This window comes from Rhipicephalus microplus, chromosome X, assembly GCF_043290135.1.
Source record: "Rhipicephalus microplus isolate Deutch F79 chromosome X, USDA_Rmic, whole genome shotgun sequence".
In the NCBI taxonomy this organism is placed as follows: Eukaryota; Metazoa; Arthropoda; class Arachnida; order Ixodida; family Ixodidae; genus Rhipicephalus; species Rhipicephalus microplus.
In genome coordinates, this window is record NC_134710.1 from 473,358,269 (window position 1) to 473,378,694 (window position 20,426).

The 20,426-nt window shown below is 44.5% G+C and overlaps 1 protein-coding gene across 1 annotated transcript in view; it reads right to left on the reverse strand.

The window, feature by feature from the left end:
* Positions 1–4,005: 4,005 nt before the first annotated feature.
* Positions 4,006–20,426, reverse strand: part of LOC119161755 (T-cell leukemia homeobox protein 2) — a 155,324-nt gene continuing 138,903 nt past the window's right edge. Inside the window, exon 4 of the mRNA XM_075876229.1 lies at positions 4,006–4,324. Within this exon, the coding sequence (XP_075732344.1) occupies positions 4,150–4,324 (175 nt within the window). The 3' untranslated portion in view covers positions 4,006–4,149. The remainder of the gene's footprint in view (positions 4,325–20,426) is intronic.

Here is a 20,426-nt window from a genome sequence, read left to right on the forward strand (position 1 = left end):
AATAGGCGCAGTGATGCAGATCGCCAATGGTTTTGATTTCTTCCTTGTGTACTTGAAGAAGACATTCGGTATTCAATCAAGGGTTTCACAAAAAGGTGAAAACACGACCTATTACCATCTGGAATTTAACAAAAAACAATCATTAAGTTGTTGTAGTAACTGATTTGGTACAACAACGACAATTTACCCGGCAGAAAAGTTTTTAAAAATATTTTTTGCTAGCATTTCATGTTACAAAAGCACCATGCATATGATTTGGGGACAAGCAATAGTGGAAGGTGTTCCGAAAATTTGCGACGACTTGGGCCTCTTTAACGTGCACCTAACTTTAGGTACTCGGCCTTGTGCATTTTCGGCTCCATCGAAAATGTGGCCACCGCGGTCGGCATGCGATCCCAATACTTGCGAGAAAAATTGTTATAAAATAAAGTTTCTTGAAATGTGGTTTACTAAAGCCCAATAAATAAGCTGTGACATGCTCATAAAACATGCTACAACATATCGTACTAAATGTTTTTTTTTCATAGCAATTTTATTGCAATGTGCGAAGACAATGAAAATAAAAAAAATCTTACCCCCAAAATAACAGAAACACGGGTTTAGCCCGTGTTTCTGTTCCCGAATTCCGAAAATGGTGATAATGTTTCAAAGTGTGATGTTCCTTCTTGAAGCTTTGCAGAAAAGAAGCTGCGAAAGAGTGTTACGGGTAAGTTGACGTGTCTATTTCTTTGCAGAAAACATCCGGTGTGGAGTCTATTGAACAGCCGTTCGTTACAAGCACACTTGCATGCGCGTTCACATTTGTCCAACATGCTATGAAGTATGTTTTTTAGAGCAGCGCCGATTGTCTTTGTAGATAGCGGCACTCGCTTTCAGTGATATCGGAGCAAGAGTCCTCACAAGTGGTAAACACGAGCAGCCCGCACTCCCGACAACAGGGTTTAGAAGAGAAAATTCTGCGTGGATAGATACACAATATACATGCTGAAATCTCAGTCAGGTTCGCACGATTGTCGCCGCTAGTAAATATTGTAAAGCTCAATGGTGAACCAAGCATTCAAGTCGTTATAATGAACGGTGATATATTAACATTTAAAAATTCATCTTTTCTTGAACCATTTTTATTGCAACTGTTAGTGGGCTGAAGAATCTTCTGATCAGTACATCGAACTCTAGAAGATGATTTAGCTGCATTTTCATACCTCAGAACCCCACCGCGTGCAACCAGAACCCCAACGAAGTAAAAGGGCGAGCTTCAAAACAATAGGACGAACCTGACCGAGAGCCATGACCTAGTCAAAGACTGCTTAGCCGTGCTCCCAAAGGGCTGCAGAAAAAGCGTCCTTTTTTTACCTTTAACCTCTATCTAAGGTAGTATGTTAGCTGTTTGTCCTCCCGTTAGTTATTGAAATTTTCACACGGCGCGCACTTCACAACAATGTGAGGACTAGAGGACACAATGTGAGGACTAAAATTGACGTCACTCCCTCTGTTAGAGGGTTTTTTGTCATCTGGTGTTGCTATATACACGAAAGGAAGAATATTGGGCTCATTTTCCCATAGATTACAAAAGAATCGATGCGTAATTGTTTTTTTCGTGTAAAAAGAATAATATGCACCGTTTCAATATTATGTAAGTGCACCATCCACGACAAGGGCAGCTTGCAGTCGACGTGGGAGTGACTCGTATAGCATTTCTACGATGTCCTTTCTCTCATCAAGACGCTTTTACTCTGAGGTTATGGTGAGCCAGAGCACCTCAGCACTGTCATCTCCGAGGTTCGCGTGAAACCAACTTTCTTTATAGCACTCTAAACGCTATTCATCAGATTGAAGTAAGGACCTTTCCAGGGGCACAGTCGAGAACTGAAACGGTACGTTCTCGGAACACGTTTTGCACAGCTATAGCAGTGGGTACGGGGCTCATTTATTCTTAGAACAATCCGCCATATTTAAATGGCCCCTCCAGAGCGTACGATCATAGGGCATGCAAGCGGATCATCTTAGCTACTTCCTCCCCAAACGTTGACAGCACAACGACCGCTGTTGTATGTCTCAGAAACATAGCTGTGTTCATACCTCCGCTAAGAAAAATATAGATTCGTCTGTCTAGGTGAAAACCTTTTGCACCCAGCAGAAATTTTCATCAAAATATTAGAAAAGCATATCCGGATATATCCCTCTGTACGCGGCTCTCTTGATCTCATCCGCACTTTAAGGTGAATTCATATGAGAATGTGATTTCTTTTCATTATTTGGTCGTATAGCACTCCAGCCCTAATAAACTGAATGCACTGGCCGTTTTGTCACTTTGTGAGGTATGGCTTTTGTGTCAGCGACAAATTCTCGAAGACCAGCCTGTTGCATGCACCTTCTCATTGTCTCCTCACTGGCTTGCAGATTGAGGGTGATGTTGATCTGCCACGCGCTTTTGAGATTATCGTCAACTGTTGCGGCAATATTGACCCGGTCGCATTCTTTTTGCGTGCATTGTTGCTGTCCGGAGCGTGTTGCATCTTTGAGTAAATTTCATTCGACTCAATTAAATCAAAAGTTAATATTTCATTATTTACTACACGCTGGATGGATGCATCGGGATAAAAGCTACGTAAGTAGCCTGAAGAAAAATGACGTAAGTAGCTTGAAAGCCGGCGGCCTTCATACCAAAATGTTTGTATTGTTCATTTGACCACACTTAGGGGGTTTTATTTGAGGCTGCACATATCGCGAAGAGGTATATCTTGTGACTCGAGCTTGATTACCTTACTTCTTACGTCCATCAACGCTCTTTACAGCATGATGTCTGTGGAAGGAAAAGGGAAAAATTTGTGTTCCTGGCATGGTTTAAATATGGTCGCGTGTGTTTATCAATCAGATCACCGATGTGTTCACGGCTGCATTCATGTTCTTGGTATGGTTTAAATATGGTCGCATGTGGTCGCATATGGCATGGTTTAAACATGGTCGCGTGTGTTTATCAACCAGGTCGCCTATATGTTCACGGCTGCATCAGACCAAAGCGTCGTCTTTTGTCAACAAACAACACTTTATTGCTGTTGCTAACGTATAGCAATAAAGCGTAGTTTGGTGACCTAGCCTGTCCCCTTATTCGCCTGAACCAGTGTACTTGCGATGACTCAAGCTACGGATAGGCGACGTTAATCATTCACGGTACGACTTTGTGTGGCTGGAACATTAGGTAGGCTTCTGTGTTAACCGTACTTAGGACGGACCTCCTACAGTATCTACTGATCAACACCAAATGGGTGGCCTTAACGGCGGCTTTAACGCCATCTTATAAGCAATACTCCCGTGAGATCAGGAACAAGTACTACTACAAAATGGTCTGCACACGGAAGCTTTACTCATTGTTAACAACTTAGGATGCACATGAATTCTTATGCTTTGGTAGCTATGTAGAACAGGCTGAGAGGCAATACGTTGAGTAAGAAAGAAAAGTTGACAACCACGCATTCATAGCAACAAGTCAAGAAGAAATCAATAAATCTATACGCATTTCTCAGGAAGAAAACTTCTTCGTTTCCGAAAATTTCGTCCTGGTCTGAGTAATCTCATTACGTTGGCTCATTTGCAATACATCGGCTGGGACCATTCCACGATGATCTACATCGTTCTTTTCTTAAAAAGTTTATTTTGCATTCCCGTTGTGCAAGAGCGCTTGAAATGTCTGGCGTCAAATTTACGCCTCAACGACGATGAGCTACTTAATTCATTTCAGCCCTATCTCCGACGATTCAATAGCAGGTATTTGTTTGTACTTTTGGAGGTTAATGCCATTTGTTACTAATACTACAGCGGTTCCTGAGAACCTACCTAAAAAGGGTAAATAAAGTTCAGCAAATCAAGCGTGATATTGGTGAGAGCTTTATATTTATTGAACATGAACATCCATGCATCCAATAGCATGCCTTGTCTTGTAAATGTTCAACCTAGCTCTACTTTTGTACAAGACATATTTGGAGGTAACGACAAACATCCTTGTTTGATAAGTACGCCACTACTTTATTAGGACGCCGAATTGCAGTGCCAGCAATTAAAATGCAGACAACGATAATCGTAATTGCATTCATTGAGCTAGAATATTTAGAGGTATGATAAAACATGGTGATCTGTTGTGCCATCTATGCTCTAAAATCCAGTGACGAACATGCCTCCGACGTATCCGTTCTTGTTGAGGCAATGTTCTCCGGGTGACAGCAGGTTGAGGTAGACGTCGGTCGCCACTGTATTTGTCAGATGAGCATCTGAATGTGGCCTACGAAGCTGCTCTGCTTTCAGCTGGCTCTGCCGCTTCCACTTGGTCCTGTAGAAAAAAAAAACATGAAGCCACAAAGTTGTGCTGAGAACGCTTTTTTTTTCGCCAGTAAAGAAAATTTACACTGATGTCGTTTCGTAGCAAAAAGTTCGCTAGGTGTTAATTTCTTGTCACGCAAGAAGGCGAAAGCCTTATTGCACCGACGTACCCTGAATGAGTCGCTACGCACTGGTATATATGTTTGACAATGAATCAGCTATTGAATCCTCTCATAGAGTCCACTCCAAGTTTCTGCTCCGCTGTAGTTTTAAAGTCATCTTCAGAGACTCTCTCTTTGATGCGATATTCAAGGCCCATAACAGGACAGCTTCAGTGCGTTACACGCAACGAAAACGCTACTGACATTCTTGCGGGCTACTGGCCTTAACAGAACGTTGTAAACAGTGTAGCACGTGTGGTATGTGTTATCTTTTTGTCACTGTATATATCATATTCATCACCGTGTACCTGGAGTATATGTCAAGGCAAAAGCCAGACAAACTCCTTCAGATCTCTATCAAAACAATTCTCCCTCTCTTCTCCCATACAGTGATTTTCTCTATATATGAAGGCAGAAGTCATGAAAAGATGGAAGCTTGTGATAAAATATTCGTAAATAATTGTTCGTCTACGCATGTCTTTCGCAAAGGTTTACATACAATATTTCGCCTTGAAGTCTTTCCAGACCTTTTATCAGTAACTCACGATTCCTTTTGCCTTCCGCATAATTTTCGTGGGCACGCAGCAGCATCAGCACCTCCGCAATGCCGTGTTTGCACTGCATTTCATGATCTACAGTTAGTGCACCTCGCATCGCTCACCACTCCGCCACCTGCAAGCACTCCTTCCACCACCACTGGAATCTCTCTTTCACTCTCCTCACGTGACTGTGCTCTGCCCCCCCCTCTTTTCACGCACTCGTGCCTGCTATTTTGCGAAGTTGTAGGCTGTTCTGCTCTCAAAAATTTAATAAAGTACTTGTGTAAACAAAAGGAAGCTCCGATTTTTCGGAGCTCAGCCGATAAAGGTAAATACCCTACCCGCGAACTACTGGTCGTCGTATCAGAACAAAACAAGTCATTGTGACTTGACTCATTAGAACCAGCGAGCGTTGGATCAGCCAGCTTTCTCCCAACTCAGAAGTTTCTAATGCCACCGGTTAAATTACCAATCGGGAAATTGTTCGCATCAACACAAGTTCAACAAAGACCAACAATACTGTCGGATGTATAGAGCAGCGCCGTATTCAGTTCGACATCCACTCAGCCAAGTGTATCACACCAAAAGGGAAGACTGGAAAAGATGACCAGAAGAGGAGACATCTGCTCCCGATTAGGTCAACGATTCGTCTCGAGCAGCACTTATTTTGCAACAGACGCAACTTCAATCAAATCAAATCGAATCAAACTTCATTTCGTCAACAATTTTGTGTGTTGTGGAACACCAGGGCTCGAGAAAAAGTGGAACTTTCCACTTGAGAAGCCTCGAGTCCCCGTTTTACAGAGCATACAGCGAGAGTGCACAATACAGATACAGTCTTTATGGAACATAACACTTAAACTAATGCCACAGAACAATGCAATAGTTATAAGATATACAATATATTATTTTAATTATACAATAATATGTCCTCCTGAAATCATGACAACAAAATAAGTTTTCCTTTACACAATTTCTATGTGAAAAAAACAGTAACATTTGGAAGTGTATCGAACAGAAGCTGTACTCGTTACAAGAAGGAAATGTAATAATTTATGGTGACAGGAAACACATTGATTGCATTGCTTCCAGTTGTTTTAAGTCAATGCCAAATTTATACAGTTCATTTAACAGTTTTGGAAGTGTATGGCGAAGAATTTGTTGTGTTAACATGATGCGGCAAAATGGCATTTTCCAGGTATCATCATTGCGGGTATCATAAGCCCTTGTAATCGGTGTCAATTCGGATAATGTACGAAGTAGTACTTCTCTATCATGTTTATACTTTTTGGCTAGATTTACTGGGTACAAGTTATGAACCAACGTGGTACTGTATTTGATATACAAGGGTTTTGTGTGTGCAGCTTTTTCAGCACTCGCAGTGTGACGTGGTGCTTTTTTTTCAATATATACAGCTGCCTGAGGTAAATTAGCGTTGTTGCGCCCCAAACTAAACAGCAATTGTTTAAATTAGAAAGAAATGGTGCATTGTAAATATGAAGTTTGACGGCTGTTGGCAAGTAGAATTTGAATTTAGACAATATTTCTACTACCTTAGCTACCTATGCAGCAATATGATTAGCCTGAATGTCCCAAGATAGATTCTCTTGAGAAAATACTCCAAGTAATTTTACTGAGTCAACAATTTTTATACGTAAGTTTCCCACTGTAAGATGTTTCCTAATGTGACACCTTGATTCCATCTGAATTCATAGGAAGAATTCTGAAACCTTAAGGAGCAAACACCACCTGTTTGAGTTTGAACAAGACATCTTGAAGTGAAATAACCGTCAAGTAAAATAACCGTCAAGTTGTGTTGCCAGAATCGGAACTTGAAAGAGTCTAATATGACAGGGAAGCAGAGAATGACAGGTGTGCTGGCTCTTGTCTTATCTGTGTGCGTTGTGTATTTTCGCACTGAGCTGTTTAAGCAGGAAAACGCTCGTCTTGGCTGCGTGCTTGGTCACAATTGGTGGCAGTATAGTAGTGACACCGCAATGTCCACGAGCGGTCACTTTTGTTAGTGAAGCATATTTTACGTAGTGCAATCACTTTGAGGATCTATCTATCTATCTATCTATCTATCTATCTATCTATCTATCTATCTATCTATCTATCTATCTATCAAACAATCAATCAATCAATCAATCAATCAATCTATCTATCTGTCTATCTATCTATCTATATATCTATCTATCTGTCTATCTGTCTATCTATCTATCTGTCTATCTATCTATCTATCTATCTATCTATCTCTATCTATCTAGCCGCCTAAGCCTAGGTGCTCTCGTGACCACACTTTTAACTGAGGGTAAAACAAATTTGGTAAGTGGAGGTAACATGGTTTGACGAATATGACTCACTGGTCATGACGTGAATGTCACAGTCTCGTTGTGTACGTCTTTGACCCATACCCACCGGAAGTGTGGCACATACCCGCAGGTGAGTATGTGCTTTAGGTATGCGGGAATGTGGCACAAGTGATTGACACCTAACACCTCAGTATTCTGTGCGGCAATGAAGTATTATACGGCAAAGCCACGCCTGGTCTCTGAACTACTTTTTAATTAGACAACAATGTTGATGAAACGCCGATTGTGGTTGCAGTGCTGGCTATTCAATTTCATAAACATTTCATATTGCCACCTGCATCTATTGGGTTGAGAGCAAGGGTGGCTTTCACCCTAAAAAAGACAAAAAATCGCACTCTTTTTATCCGCTCGAGAGCCAGCCGCGACGGACGCGCTTTTCGAGAGCTCGCTACATCTTGGCTTATTGAAAGACCCCTGCACTTCTAATGTCTTGTGACAATCTGCTGGAGAGATTAGGCACCACTCACGGATGTTGCAGACCCCTCCAGGGAGTCTCCCTACGAGTCCAGTCCCATTTCACACCCCTGTGCATCGAGCCAGCCGCCGAATCAGGGGATTGCCTCAGGAAGTCAACAATATGGACCCCACCAACTCGACAGGTATGACGAGTGCTTCTGTTCAAATAGCTTCAACCTACACGGAAACCACGGTGCCGATTCAGTATACGTTGGAGAACGCCCGTGTCACGACGACGTTCTATGACACGGAGTGCGAGGACGTCGAATACTGGATGGCCGATATCGCGCACGTAGGTGCCTTAAATCATTGAGATAACGTGGCTACTGGGGCATGTCCACTTCTACCTGGAGGACGGGGCACTTACCTGGTACCAGAATGGCGAGGAGCACCTGGCGTCGTGGCGCGAGTTTCGTCATACGCCTCTGGAGACCTACACAAGTACCGATCTTCAACAACGAGTGGAACGAGCGATTCAGTCCCGGGTCTAGTTGCCAATCGAAACTATTACCACTTACGTCAAAGACATGACACGCCTCTACGGACGAGCTGACCAAAGAAGGGCGGAGGACAAGAAGTTGCGCCATCTGATGTGTGGAGTTAAGAGCAGCTCTTTGTCGGCCTCGTGCGGAGCCCTCCTATGACTGTCGCGGAGTTCTTGAGAGAAGCGGTGACTATAGAAATGATGCTGCTGCAACGTTCTAGCATGTATGAAAGGCAAGTAAATGGTATGTGCGCTGTGGACATTTTCACCACAGCTGGAACTAACGACAGCCTACGAGAACTCATTCGTTCCGTGGCGCGTATAGAGTTGCAGAAGGCTGGCGTGACACCCAATCCTACGTCTGGCTCAATCGCAGCGGTTACCAGAAAGGAGCGGCACCTGGCGCTACGGGGCTCTTAACATCTCTGCGCCAGCCCCCACTTCATACCGCCCTGAGACCACCACCTATGTGAAAGCCTTAAAGCAGCCTGCGGCCTCTCCACCCCTGTTCGTTTGCACTGCTTCCACCAGTCGGCGCAGTCAATAGAGTACTACGACAATAGGTATACGTCGCCACCCTTGGTCCGTACCACCGCAGCCAGCCATCATTCGGAGCAGCGAGTCCATTACATGGATGATTGGCGCACGTCCCCTCGGAAGTCAGCTATTTGGCGTACACCTGAGCACCAGCCTCTGTTTTTTCACTGCCGTGAAGCGGATCACTTGTACTGCCAGTGTCCATACTGCTACCTTGGGCTTCACGACGTCTCTTTAAAATCACCCCCCCCCCTCCTCCCGGTATTGTCAGCGACCCCGCGACATTAAAAACTACCTCGCCCAGCATCCTGCACCACTGTCCACCGGGCGCCAGTTGCGTTCACCGTAGCCGCGGCGATTTTCATTGCTGCCTTAGCTGTATTTTACCGCACTGGGGCAACCTCCGAGGGCGGGGTCGCTGAACATCGAAGAGCTGAAGACCTCCGATCGACACAGAGACGTAACGATACTGATCCGACATGTCGTGCTATTGCACAATATGACCGGTTTTCACTTGACATACCAGTGACGATTGATGGTTGCGTGGTTGACATGTTAGTGTACATCGGCACTGACTACCCTATATTGAGTGGGAAACTGGCCCCGCAGCTAAAGAAAGTAATCACGCCGTAGCACAACGCGGAGATTTGAATGGCTGGTGACCACATTGTTACTCGACTGGACGTCTCCGCTAGTAGATCTGAGATCCAATGGTATACGTTCGTCGCAAGCTGATTTGTAATACGCGAGTGCTTCCATGACGTTATTCTTGGAGGAGAATTTCTGCAAGAATATGGGTCTATTATTGACCTGCAAGAGCGTTGTGTCACGTTTTCAGCTGACCAAGCAATCGATGTACAGGACGACGATAGGCATCTCGATGAACTTGGCGTTCGTGCAGACGGCGCTACGCTTCCACCTCGAGCAAGCGTCATGGTCGACGTCACATGCTACAATTTGGGCGATCGCGAAGTGGTGGCCGGAACGAACTTGAAGCACCTACTGAAACAAGACATTTTTGCAACAGAATTGTCATACAGCTTCGTGGTGGCCGATCACAGTTGCTTGTTGCCAACTTTAGCAACGAGCATCGAGACCTCTTCCGCGGCACTTCAATTGCAGTTACCAACAAAATAGAACAGATTAGCAACTGCTTCACTTTGGAGACCACCAACCCCACAGACACAGCACTCGGCTATATCGACATCAATCCTGCGCTGTTGACGGATAACCAAACTGTGTTGCACATGCTCTTGTTCCAATTGCGGTCCTGCTTCACAAGTTCCTCATAGGTGCGCCAGACATCCATCACTCAGCACAGGATAACAAGTACGACGACGCACGTCTGATCAGCTAGCATCCTTACCGCATGTCGACAAAACAACGCGCAGCAATACGTACGCAAGTCCGAGAGATGCTTGGCGATGGTTTCATAACCACACAACAGTTCGTGGTCGTCTCCGGTCTTCCTTGTCAAAAAGAAAGACGGGACGTTCACTATGTTTTTGCGTCTACTACCACAAACTTCACAACGTCACCAAAAAAGACGAGTACTCGCTGCTGCGTATCAGATAAGGATATGTGGGGTTTAACGTCCCAAAACCTCCATATGATTAGCGGAGATGCTGTAGTCAAGGACTGAAAATTTCTTCCACCTGGGGTTCTTTAACGTGCTTTCAAATCTGAGCACATGGGCCTACAACATTTCCGCCTCAATCGTAAATGCAGCAGCCGCTGCCGGGATTTGATCCCGCGACCTGCCGATCAGAAGCCGAGTACCTTAGCCACTAGACCACCACGGTGGGGCAGGCCATGCATCGACGACTCGCTGGATAGACTTCGTCATGCCCAATATTTATCTTCTCTGGTTCTAAAAAGTGGGTGCTGGCAAATCGAGGTTGATGAGTGAGACGACGAGGAAACAGCCTTCGTGACTCCAGACAGCCTCTACCAATTTCCAGTGCTTCCCTTTGGCTTGTGTTCAGTGCCAGGAACCTTCCAGGGAATGATGTACGTGTCCTCACAGGTCTGAAGTGGCAGACTTGTCTTGTCTACCTTGATGATGTGGTGGTTTTTTCTGCCACGTTCGAGCAGCATCTTCACCGCTTACGCGATGTGCTGGAGGCTATTCGATTGGCAAACCTCACACTAAAGCCACAAAAGTGCCACTTTGGTTATGAAGAGCTCAAATTTCGTGGTCGTGTAGCTAGCACCGAAGGAGTCCGGCCCGGTCCAGACAACTTGCCGCTGTTGCTGATTTACCAGCTACTGTTGATAAGAACGCCGTCCGGTGCTTTCTTAGTTTGTGTGCCTTTTATCACCGGTTCATTCATGGTTTTCACAGATAGTGAAACCCCTGACTTGCCTTACAAAGGATGACACACCATTTGTTTGGGAAAATGAACAACAAGCAGCGTTTGCTGAAATGCGACAGCGCATGCAATCAGCATCAGTTCTCACTCATTTTGACGATGGTGCTGACACGGAGGTGCATACTGACGCCAGCCACATTGGTCACGGTGCATTGGCGTTCAGCATCAAGATGGCATCGAAAGAGTCATAGCCTACGTCAGCCGCTATCACTCCTGCGTCAAGGCGCATCATTTCACTATGGAGAAACATTGCCTCCCAGTTGTGTGAGCAATCACCATGTTTTCCCCGTACGTTACGGTCATCCCTTGACGATAGTGACGGACCAGCATGCCCCCTGTTGGTTGGCAAATATGCGTGACCCTTCAGGATGACTAGCACAGTGAAGCTTCCGACTGCAGGAATTTGACATCACCGTCGTTTATAAGTCCAGCAGTAAGCATGAAGACACTGACACACTGTAGCGCGCACCACTTCGTCTCGTCAGTCAGGGAGCAGAGGTCCATGAAAGCTTCCTGGGAGCCATTAACTTGTCGGGCTCGAGCAGGCGACAGCACGACGACGAAGAAATTTGACCGATCATCAATCATTTAAAGGGCCACACAACCATACCACATCATCTGTCCCACTCATTGACGTCGTTCTGCCTGTGCGACAGCATGCTTTACAAGAATAACGCCTGTTCGAACAATCGTACTTACCTCCTACGAATGATCGTACTTACATGTTCGAAACATGTGACAAGACGTCCTTTTTTCTTGCCGTTACCAACCAACGTATGGCCCTCTAGGCTACTCACGAAGACTTCCCAGGGTGAGCGAGAACTTCTAATGGCCGCATTTTCGGCAAGTGTGAAACAGTACATCAACGTTTGTTGGAAATGCCAGCGCCGAAAGCAACCGTCTCTTAGGCCGGCTGGCTTACTTCAGCCAATTGTAACACCTTGCACGCCGTTCGACCAAGTCAGCATGGACATTATTAGACCATTTTTTTCTGTCTGCTGACGGCAACAAGTACACTATAAAAACAGGGAGCGAGAATGGAGAAACGGGCTCCGTTTTTCCTTCGGCGCAGCGACTTTCTTTCGGGTGCTTTACCCGTCGCGCCTTCTCGCGGCAAGGACCAAAGGAGCAACGTTTCTCCTTCAGTGTTCATGTTTCTCCTCAACCACGGAGTCTTGCCCACGTGCATGTGCATGCCGAGCCTAGCCGACCGCGGCCAGTCACAAGCGATTACTTTTACCTAAGATTGATTGATTGATATTGTGGGGTTTAACGTCCCTAAACCACCATATGATTATGAGAGACGCTGTAGTGGAGAGCTCTGAAAATTTCTACTACATAGGGTTCTTAACGTGCTTTAAAGTCTGAGCACACGGGCCTACAACATTTCTGCCTACATCGGAAATGCAGCCGCCGCAGCCGGGATTTGATCCCGCGACCTGCGGGTCACCAGCCGAGTATCTAGCCATTAGACCACCGTGGCGGGACTACCTAAGATTGATTCAAGCAATGCTCAAGTAACGTTTATTTTTTGTTTTATTGATGTAGATTAAAAGCCTCTTTTTTCATTGTGAGGCACTCGCACGACGCTCCACACACTTCCGTGTGTGTCCCGTGTTGTGTCATACTACCAATTTGTCACGAATACAAGGAGCTCTGCTTCCTAAACTCTCTTCTTTTATTGATTACCTTAGATTTTACACAAATAATGGATTTATTTGGTGTCAACTTACGTGTTAAGAATAAGCATTTTTAGTTTCGCACGACATCAATAGCACTCATGAATTCAATGAGGCGCGTAAAGATGCATCACTCTTAAATTTTCAACATTCTATGAAACGTGATACCACTGCACCATCGATGCGTCAAAGCACGATCATATACAATTGGTGCAGTTATAAGTGCCGATACGGCCATATAGGTGTTTTTTTCATTATCCCCCCCCCCCCCCTTAGAATACGGCCACCATGGCCGGAAGTCGAACCTGCATCCTCCGGCATAGTCACACGACACCCAATAAGGTTTTGCTACCACGGGAAGTGAGAGTGCATAAGGAACCAGGCTGCGAAGTTTCACCGAGCATTTATTTGCCAGACTGGGTTACAATCAGCAGAAATGTCTTAAACATCATCATAACTACACTTTTGTGAAAAGTAAACCAATAACTTCTGTCAGCTTAACCGAATTCTCAATCGCATATATTTTGCATTGTCCATGACAGCACTGAAAGGTAGGGCGGAATTATGCACGCCACGCGTATGCCATTCTCGTCCACACGATTATCCTTTTTCGTGAGAAACTCAACAGAAAAGGTACATCTAGTACCAACACTGTCACTCAACTTTGTGAAAAGAGCATTCGCAATCCAGAGTAATAGTCACCACCACAGCCACAGCGCTAACATCCCAATTGTGGCACGCACAATGACTGGAAGTAGACACACGAGGCGAATCACGGGACGCATCTGAAGCAAAACAGTATTTAGGCATAGCATGCTATAACGTTATAGTAAATTTGCGCACTGCAGCACTCGTTCCTCCACTCAAGTAGTTGAGCTGCCGCGACGCCAACAGCCACTGCCATCGCTCACGAAAGAACACCGTCGGGTGCGAGGTCATCTCTTATTTCTCTTGCATGACCCGCGTTGTAATATTCGTATACACTGCTAAGACGGTTGTTACCACATCAAAAACATTGTCATTGAAGGCCCAGCGGTGTACTGTATCTATTGCTGATGGTCACACTTGTGGTAAGCACGTAAAAATATTATAAGCAAACGTTAAAACAAAACCAATAAACGAGGTCGACGTAACCGCAGAACACCTACCACGACGGAAACCAAGCCTGGCCTGCGTGCTGCATCCTCTCCGAGTAACAAGTGAAAGAATAAAAAAAAAAAGACGTGACCTCCGAAATAGCTAGCGCGCGCCAAGCATTTGCGTTCTCGGAGGCTTCAAGAAAAAATATTACTGTGGCAGTTGTCGATAGATGGCGCAGCCTTCGGATTGTCGTTGGCATTCTGTGCATGGCTTGAGATAATCGTTTGCGCGAAAGCCTGATAACCTCTACTAATTATTCCACTCATCAGTGTGCAACCATTGATAAACTTCCGATTGTTTAAGAACCAGATACAACATATTTATTCGTACGCATGTTGTGGTTTGGCCAAAAAACGTAAGAAAAAAGTTGACGAAAGCTTACTTATCACCTGCGCTACTAGGGTCAGCAGAAATTCATTGCTATATAAACTTGTGCGCTTTTGAAGTGGGGTCTGAGTAAACACGTCGAAGTGTGTGCCGCTGTGGAAAATTGTTGGTTGTACTCTTGTTCATTGAGTTCACTCTACATGTGTACTATGTGTCCTTTAGTGCATGTGTAGCTATATGCATTGCATCAACATGTATTAGGCGTCCGGTGACAGTGAGGAATCCACGATTGGGCTGACTCGCCAATTATGCGATAGGGAGCCGTGCTGGTGGGTGCTAAGCCACAGGCACCTTTTTGTTAGTTTCGTTTAGTTCCTGAAGATGACGTCAGCTACCGCCTACTTCACGGCTGTGACGCTCTCACACCTCCAGCTACTTCTATAACGTTCAGCATCTGTCTATCAAAACTGCACTACTGAGTCGGAATGGTTCCGCTGCGATCGAGTCTAGGGTTTGGAGGTACATCTCATGACCTGCGGCCCCGTAAACGCGTGGATAACGTCGCTACCCTAAGTGAATATGCGAGAAATAAATACAGCAAGTCTAGCATGCACTCATCGGGTGAGGACTCCGCAGTATCCGTGTCCTTCAAAGTGAACGTCATCTCGCTGGCTGAACGAAACCTACTAGCTCCGTCTTTCTGTTTGACAATGTTTTCATCACCACAGGTTCGTCCGCTTGTTTCTATAATCATTTCGTTCGATAACAAGCTCAGCGGGACCTCTTTTTGTAACTGTCAGTGCCATGTACTCCTTATCAGTCGAGAATCGATACATTTGCTAAGCCTACTCGCTTCGCGAACCTGGGGTCAGCCATCTTGGTTCTCTTAGGGAGAAACATGTTTCTCCGTGACAAAAGGAACAGCGTTTCTCTCATAAAAGACGAACATTAGGGACATCGCCGTTTCTTCCTAAGTGAAGAGAACTTCACTCCATTTTTTAAGAGTGTAGGTGATCGTAGTGACCGACTCTTCAACGTGCTACGCGGAGATTCGGTTAATCCCACAAGCCATGACCGGCTGTCGCAGTGCAATTTCTCAAGTGCCACATCATGCTGCGTCTTGGTGCACCTTCTGGTGTCATAACGGACAGAAGAGCCGCATTCAAGGCACAGCTCATGGAAGAAGTTTTTGAACTAAGCAAGACCAGGCATCGAAAGACAACCGCATACTATCCGCAAACCAACGGGCTTACTGAGCGGCTGAATCATCATCATCATCATCATCATCTTCATCATCATCATCAGCCTGACTACATCCACTGCAGGACAAAGGCCTCTCCCATGTTCCGCCAGTTAACCCGGTCCTGTGCTTGCTGCTGCCAATTTATACCAGCAAACTTCTTAATCTCATCTGCCCACCTAACCTTCTGTCTCCCCCTAACCCGCTTGCCTTCTCAGGGAATCCAGTTAGTTCCCCAGACGACCAGTGGTCATCCTCTCTACGCGCTACATGCCCGGCCCATGTCCATTTCTTCTTCTTAATTTCAGCTATGATATCCTTAACCCCCGTTTGTTCCATAATCCACTATGCTTTCTTCTTGTCTTTTAAGGTTACACCTACCATTTTTCTTTCCATCGATTCTTGCGACGTCCTCAATTTAAGCTGAACCTTCTTTGTAAGTCTCCAGGTTTCTGCTCCGTAGCTAAGTACCGGCAAGATACAGCTGTTATATACCTTCCTCTTGAGGGATAGTGGCAATCTACCTGACATAAATTGAGAGAGCTTGCCCATTGTGCTCCACCCCATTCTTATTCTTCTAGTTACTTCAATCTCGTCGTTCGGCGTCGCAGTTATTACCTGCTCTAAGTAGACAGAATCTCTTACAACTTGAAGTGAACTATTACATGTCTCGAAGCACTGCTCTTTTCCGAGGTTATTGTACAATATTTCGTTTTCTGCAGATTCATTTTAAGACCCACCTTTCTGCAATCCTTGTCTAACTCCGTAATAAAGAGTTGCAATTCGTCCCCTGAGTTACTCATCAATGCAATATCATCGGCGAAGCGCAGGTTACTAAGGTACTCTCCATTAACTCTTATTCCTAACTGTTCCCATTCCAGGCTTCTGAAAACCTCCTGTAAGCACGCGGTAAATAGAATTGGGGAGATTGTGTCCCCCTGCCTTACACCTTTCTTGATTGGTATCCTGTTGCTTTTTTTATGAAGCACTATGGTAGCAGTTGATCCCCTGTAGATTTCATCCAGGATGTTTATATATACTTCATCGACGCCCTGATTACGCAGTGTCTGCATGACGGCTGATATTTCTACTGAATCAAACGTCTTCTCGTAATCTATGAAGGCTATGTATAGTGGTTGGTTATATTCTGAGCATTTCTCTATTACCTGATTTATAGTATGAATGTGGTCGATTGTTGAGTAGCCTGTTCGAAATCCTGCTTGTTCCTTTGGTTGATTGAATTCTAATGTTTTCTTTACTCTGTTAGCAATTACCTTTGTAAATAGCTTGTATACTACAGAGAGCAAGCTAATGGGCTTGTAATTCTTCAAGTCCTTGTCATCTCCTTTCTTATGTATTAAGATGATGTTAGCGTTCTTTCAAGACTCTGGTACTCTTCCCGTCAGGAGACACCTCGTAAACAGGGTGGCTAGTTTTTCTAACACAATCTGTCCTCCACCTTTCAGCAGATCTGATGTTACCTGCACCTCACCAGCAGCGTTGCCTCTTTGCATGATCTCCAAAGCTTTTCTGACTTCTTTTATCATTGCCGGTGGGGTGTCACCTGGGTTACTGCTAGTTATTATAGTAATAAAGTCGTGGCTGTCCCGGCTACTGTGCAGATCTCTGTAAAACTCCTTTGCTATTTTAACTATCCTATCTATATTGGTAGTTACTTTGCCTTTTTTGTCCCTTAGTGCATACATCCGATTTTTGCCTATCCCAAGTTTACTCTTCACTGCTTTGACGCTTCCTCCGTTTCTCAGAGCGTGTTCTATTCTCTCCATGGTATACCTTCTTACATCGGATACGTTACGCCTATTAATCAACTTCGAAATCTCTGCCAGTTCTGTTTTGTCTGTTGTACTTGAGACTTTCATGATTCGACGCTTTTTAATGAGATTCTTCGTTTCCTGGGAAAGCTTGCCAGTGTCCTGTCTAACTACCCTGCCTCCAACTTTCATTGCACACTCCGTAATGATACTCGTCCAATTATCATTCATTGTATCTATGCTAAGGTTGGTTTCCTCATTAAGAGCCGAGTACCTGTTCTGAAGTGACACTGAATTCCTGTACTTTCCCTCTCAGTGCTAGCTCATTGATTGGCTTCTTGCGTATCAGTTTCTGTCGTTCCTTCCTCAGGTCTAGGCGAATTCGAGACCGTACCATTATATGGTCACCGCATCGTACCTTGCCAACCACTTCCACATCCTGCACGATGCCTGGGTGTGCACTCAATATAAAGTTTATTTCGTTCTTGTTTTCGCCATTAGGGCTCCTCCATGTCCTCTTGCGGTTTCCTCGTTTTCGGTCGATGGTATTCAAACTACGTAACTTATTGCGTTCTGCGAATTCTATTAGTAGCTCTCCTCTGGCGTTTCTAGTACCGATGCCATAATCTCCTACTGCCTGGACTCCAGCCTGCTTCTTTCCTAAATTTGCATTAAAGTCTCCCATCAGTATTGTATACTGTGTTTTTACCTTACTTATTGCCGATTCTATGTCTTCATAGAAGCTTTCAAATGAAACATCATCATGGCTGTATGTAGGCGCGTAAGCCTGTACCACCTTCATCTTGTATCTCTTATTCAGTTTAAATACGATACCCGCCACCCTTTCATTAATGCTATATTATTCCTCTATGTTGCCAGCTATGTTTCTGTGAATTAGGAACCCCACTCCCAGTTCTCTGCTGTTTGCCAAGCCTCGATAGCAAAGAACGTGCACATTTTGTTGCACCGTATAAGCCTCATCTGTCCTCCTAACCTCACTGAGGCCTATTGTATCCCATTTAACACCATCTAGCTCCTTGAATAGTACAGCTAGACTTCCCTCACTAGATAAGGTTCTAGCGTTAAACGTTGCCAAGTTCAGGTTCCAATGGCTGAATAAGACGCTCGCAAACTTAATGGCAATCTACACTACATCGACGTACAGCACAAAACTTGTGACTAGAATCTGCCTTACGTGACCTTCGCGTATAACACCGCCATGTAAGAGACCACACAATTCACACCATTCCGGGTTTTCTACAGCCGCAAAGTGCAGGTCATGCTTGATTCCATGCTATCATGTCAAAACAAGGAGGAGTTCGCAACTGACGTTGAAGAATTCGCGAACCACCGTGCCGAAGAATCTCGACAGCTCGCACGACTGCACATCGGCCAGCAGCCGCTGGCAGACGCACGACAGTTTAATACCCTCCACAGAAAAGTGGTCTACAACCCCGGACACCAAGTTTTGGTGTGGACGCCCGTTCGCCACAGAGGCCTCAGTGAAAAGCTGCTTAGCCAGTATTTCAGTCCGAACAAATTGCCACGCTGCGTCAGTGACGTGAAATGCGAAGAGGTCCCGCGAACTCAACACTACAGGCACGAACCAGGACACAACCAGACATCGTGTCCGGATGACGTTCATTTTGCACGCATGAAACCATTCATTGCGCGTTCGTAACTTTTTTTAATCATTCACCAGTTTTTGTGTTTTTTTTAATTTTTGTGAATTTGCTTGTTCGTTCATTGACTTCTTTCTTATTGTCGTGCTCTTTATTGTCCACTTTATCTTCAACTGGGTTTTCCATTTCTTTTCTTTCTTCACGCGCTTATGTTATAGCATCAGGGCGATCTTATGTTTTTTCTTTTTTTATTGTTGTATTTTTTGTGTTTTTTTCCTTCTGAAGGGGAGATGATGCCACCTGCATGTAATGGGTTGAGAGCATGAGTGGTTCTCACCCTAAAAAAAGCAAAAAATATCACATTATTCTTGCTCGCACGAGGACCAGCCGTGACAGATGCGCTTTTCAGTGGCCCCTAGAGGGTCCCCAGAAGGTTCGTAGGTGGTCCTGTAATGTTCATTGTACCTGATGCCAGCTTTTCAACTGATTGACGATTTAGTAAATCTTCTTTGCTTCAGGATTCCATGGAAATTAGATGCCAGTTCAAGAATAAGGGTCATGTTTCTTTTGCTTAGAATAATTAGTGGGGTCACATTCGCGAATTTAAAGTGCGCATTACAAAATTGTGATGCCAGATTCCGCCTGTAAAATTGTATTTATACAGGTTGGTCATGTACCATCTCCCCTTTGCTTTTAATGTCAAAAGCCAGAAAACAGCAATAATTTTTTATTTATTTGCCGACGTTTCACAAGTCACAGGAAGGAAGCTTTAGAAACCATATTTAAAAATAAACATTACACTTAATTCTGAAAAAAATACTTTCTCTTGAAGCTTCTTCTCTGGGCCACAGACAGGAGCGTCTGCATAGCAGTTTGTGAAATTTTCTGAGACACAACAAGGTTTGCTAGTCAATTTTTTATCAATAAACTCTAGTTTTTCGGTATTGCGTTCATTTTTTTCATACTAATTGTTAGTTATTCATTTACTTTATTCTTAGGTCACCTTAAAATTATTCATTCTCATATTCGCTAGATGAATAAATAATTATTTTTTCTTTGTCAAAATTTTAAATTCCTTTTTGCCCATTACAATAACTGCCAGCTTAATGTCCAAACCTCCGTAGGGGGTACGAGCCAAAGCATATACGAACAAGCAAGCAAGCAAATACACGCTTTTCGGGAGCTGGCTACATCTTGGTTAATTAAAAGACCCCTGCACTTCTGAAGTCTTGTGACAATATGTACTCTTATGACACAGCTGTCACAATTGAATGGCGGCAATAGTACTTAAGTGTCGTTCGCTCAAGTTCATTCATGTAGCAGTGTCAAGGGCTACAATCCTCCCGAGCACTCGCACTTCATATCAGCTTATTGTTTCTGGTGTTCATAATAGTCATGTTTTTGTTGACAT